Source organism: Eimeria tenella, genomic scaffold, assembly GCF_000499545.2.
Source record: "Eimeria tenella Houghton genomic scaffold, Eth_scaff725, whole genome shotgun sequence".
NCBI classification, from domain to species: Eukaryota; Apicomplexa; class Conoidasida; order Eucoccidiorida; family Eimeriidae; genus Eimeria; species Eimeria tenella.
In genome coordinates this window covers 1-3,270 of record NW_013543444.1, presented here as the reverse complement: position 1 = coordinate 3,270, position 3,270 = coordinate 1, and the positions used below count along the sequence as shown (strand labels likewise).

The 3,270-nt window shown below is 64.6% G+C and overlaps 1 protein-coding gene across 1 annotated transcript in view; it reads left to right on the top strand.

Moving 5' to 3' along the window:
* ETH_00009315 (uncharacterized protein) overlaps positions 1-3,117 on the top strand; it is a gene marked incomplete at both ends in the record, with an annotated part of 4,971 nt that extends 1,854 nt beyond the window's left edge. Inside the window, 2 exons of the mRNA XM_013378083.1 lie at positions 99-3,068; positions 3,095-3,117. Of these exons, the coding sequence (XP_013233537.1) occupies positions 99-3,068; positions 3,095-3,117 (2,993 nt within the window). The remainder of the gene's footprint in view (positions 1-98; positions 3,069-3,094) is intronic.
* Positions 3,118-3,270: the final 153 nt, after the last annotated feature.

Sequence of the window (3,270 nt, the reverse complement as noted above, 5' to 3'; positions counted from 1 at the left end):
TGGGCCTGCGTTGCTTGCGAAGAAGTCGATGGGCGTGTTGCCTAAGAAGGCAGCGGAAGCTGGCGCGAAGGCGGCGGCTGAAGCGGGTTTGAAGGCAGGGGAGGGCGAGTCAGAGGCGAAGGCAGCAGAAGGCGGCGATGCGAAGAGCGTGTCTGGGGTCGATGCGAAGGCTGGACCTGTTGCGTCGTCGAAGGCGGGTGCTGGGCCTGCGTTGCTTGCGAAGAAGTCGATGGGCGTGTTGCCTAAGAAGGCAGCGGAAGCTGGCGCGAAGGCGGCGGCTGAAGCGGGTTTGAAGGCAGGGGAGGGCGAGTCAGAGGCGAAGGCAGCAGAAGGCGCCGATGCGAAGGCTGGACCTGTTGCATCGTCGAAGGCAGGGCCTGGGCCTGCGTTGCTGACGAAGAAGTCGATAGGTTTGTTGCCTAAGAAGGCAGCGGAACCTGGCGCGAAGGCGGCGGCTGAAGCGGGTTTGAAGGCAGGGGAGGGCGAGTCAGAGGCGAAGGCAGCAGAAGGCGGCGATGCGAAGAGCGTGTCTGGGGTCGATGCGAAGGCTGGACCTGTTGCGTCGTCGAAGGCGGGTGCTGGGCCTGCGCTGCTTGCGAAGAAGTCGGTGGGCGTGTTGCCTAAGAAGGCAGCGGAAGCTGGCGCGAAGGCGGCGGCTGGAGCGGGTTTGAAGGCAGGGGAGGGCGAGTCAGAGGCGAAGGCAGCAGAAGGCGATGATGCGAAGAGCGTGTCTGGGGTCGATGCGAAGGCTGGACCTGTTGCGTCGTCGAAGGCGGGTGCTGGGCCTGCGCTGCTTGCGAAGAAGTCGATGGGCGTGTTGCCTAAGAAGGCAGCGGAAGCTGGCGCGAAGGCGGCGGCTGAAGCGGGTTTGAAGGCAGGGGAGGGCGAGTCAGAGGCGAAGGCAGCAGAAGGCGGCGATGCGAAGAGCGTGTCTGGGGTCGATGCGAAGGCTGGACCTGTTGCGTCGTCGAAGGCGGGTGCGGGGCCTGCGCTGCTTGCGAAGAAGTCGGTGGGCGTGTTGCCTAAGAAGGCAGCGGAACCTGGCGCGAAGGCGGCGGCTGGAGCGGGTTTGAAGGCAGGGGAGGGCGAGTCAGAGGCGAAGGCAGCAGAAGGCGATGATGCGAAGAGCGTGTCTGGGGTCGATGCGAAGGCTGGACCTGTTGCGTCGTCGAAGGCGGGTGCTGGGCCTGCGTTGCTTGCGAAGAAGTCGATGGGCGTGTTGCCTAAGAAGGCAGCGGAAGCTGGCGCGAAGGCGGCGGCTGAAGCGGGTTTGAAGGCAGGGGAGGGCGAGTCAGAGGCGAAGGCAGCAGAAGGCGGCGATGCGAAGAGCGTGTCTGGGGTCGATGCGAAGGCTGGACCTGTTGCGTCATCGAAGGCGGGTGCTGGGCCTGCGTTGCTGATGAAGAAGTCGATGGGCGTGTTGCCTAAGAAGGCAGCGGAACCTGGCGCGAAGGCGGCGGCTGAAGCGGGTTTGAAGGCAGGGGAGGGCGAGTCAGAGGCGAAGGCAGCAGAAGGCGCCGATGCGAAGGCTGGACCTGTTGCATCGTCGAAGGCGGGTGCTGGGCCTGCGTTGCTGACGAAGAGGACGATAGGTTTGTTGCCTAAGAAGGCAGCGGAACCTGGCGCGAAGGCGGCGGCTGAAGCGGGTTTGAAGGCAGGGGAGGGCGAGTCAGAGGCGAAGGCAGCAGAAGGCGCCGATGCGAAGGCTGGACCTGTTGCATCGTCGAAGGCAGGGCCTGGGCCTGCGTTGCTTGCGAAGAAGTCGATAGGTTTGTTGCCTAAGAAGGCAGCGGAAGGTGGCGCGAAGGCGGCGGCTGAAGCGAGTTTGAAGGCAGGGGAGGGCGAGTCAGAGGCGAAGGCAGCAGAAGGCGCCGATGCGAAGGCTGGACCTGTTGCATCGTCGATGGCGGGTGCTGGGCCTGCGTTGCTTGCGAAGAAGTCGATAGGTTTGTTGCCTAAGAAGGCAGCGGAAGGTGGCGCGAAGGCGGCGGCTGAAGCGGGTTTGAAGGCAGGGGAGGGCGAGTCAGAGGCGAAGGCAGCAGAAGGCGGCGATGCGAAGAGCGTGTCTGGGGTCGATGCGAAGGCTGGACCTGTTGCGTCGTCGATGGCGGGTGCTGGGCCTGCGTTGCTTGCGAAGAAGTCGATAGGTTTGTTGCCTAAGAAGGCAGCGGAAGCTGGCGCGAAGGCGGCGGCTGAAGCGGGTTTGAAGGCAGGGGAGGGCGAGTCAGAGGCGAAGGCAGCAGAAGGCGGCGATGCGAAGAGCGTGTCTGGGGTCGATGCGAAGGCTGGACCTGTTGCGTCGTCGAAGGCGGGTGCTGGGCCTGCGTTGCTGGCGAAGAAGTCGATGGGCGTGTTGCCTAAGAAGGCAGCGGAAGCTGGCGCGAAGGCGGCGGCTGAAGCGGGTTTGAAGGCAGGGGAGGGCGAGTCAGAGGCGAAGGCAGCAGAAGGCGCCGATGCGAAGAGCGTGTCTGGGGTCGATGCGAAGGCTGGACCTGTTGCATCGTCGAAGGCGGGTGCTGGGCCTGCGTTGCTTGCGAAGAAGTCGATGGGCGTGTTGCCTAAGAAGGCAGCGGAAGCTGGCGCGAAGGCGGCGGCTGAAGCGGGTTTGAAGGCAGGGGAGGTCGAGTCAGAGGCGAAGGCAGCAGAAGGCGCCGATGCGAAGGCTGGACCTGTTGCATCGTCGAAGGCGGGTGCTGGGCCTGCGTTGCTTGCGAAGAAGTCGATGGGCGTGTTGCCTAAGAAGGCAGCGGAACCTGGCGCGAAGGCGGCGGCTGAAGCGGGTTTGAAGGCAGGGGAGGGCGAGTCAGAGGCGAAGGCAGCAGAAGGCGCCGATGAGAAGTGCGTGTCTGGGGTCGATGCGAAGGCTGGACCTGTTGCGTCGTCGAAGGCGGGTGCTGGGCCTGCGTTGCTTGCGAAGAAGTCGATGGGCGTGTTGCCTAAGAAGGCAGCGGAACCTGGCGCGAAGGCGGCGGCTGAAGCGGGTTTGAAGGCAGGGGAGGGCGAGTCAGAGGCGAAGGCAGCAGAAGGCGGCGATGCGAAGGCTGGACCTGTTGCGTCGTCGAAGGCGGGTGCTGGGCCTGCGTTGCTTGCGAAGAAGTCGTTGGTCGTGTTGCCTAAGAAGGCAGCGGAACCTGGCGCGAAGGCGGCGGCTGGAGCGGGTTTGAAGGCAGGGGAGGGCGAGTCAGAGGCGAAGGCAGCAGAAGGCGCCGATGCGAAGCCTGGACCTGTTGCTTCGTCGAAGGCAGGGCCTGGGCCTGCGTTGCTGACGAA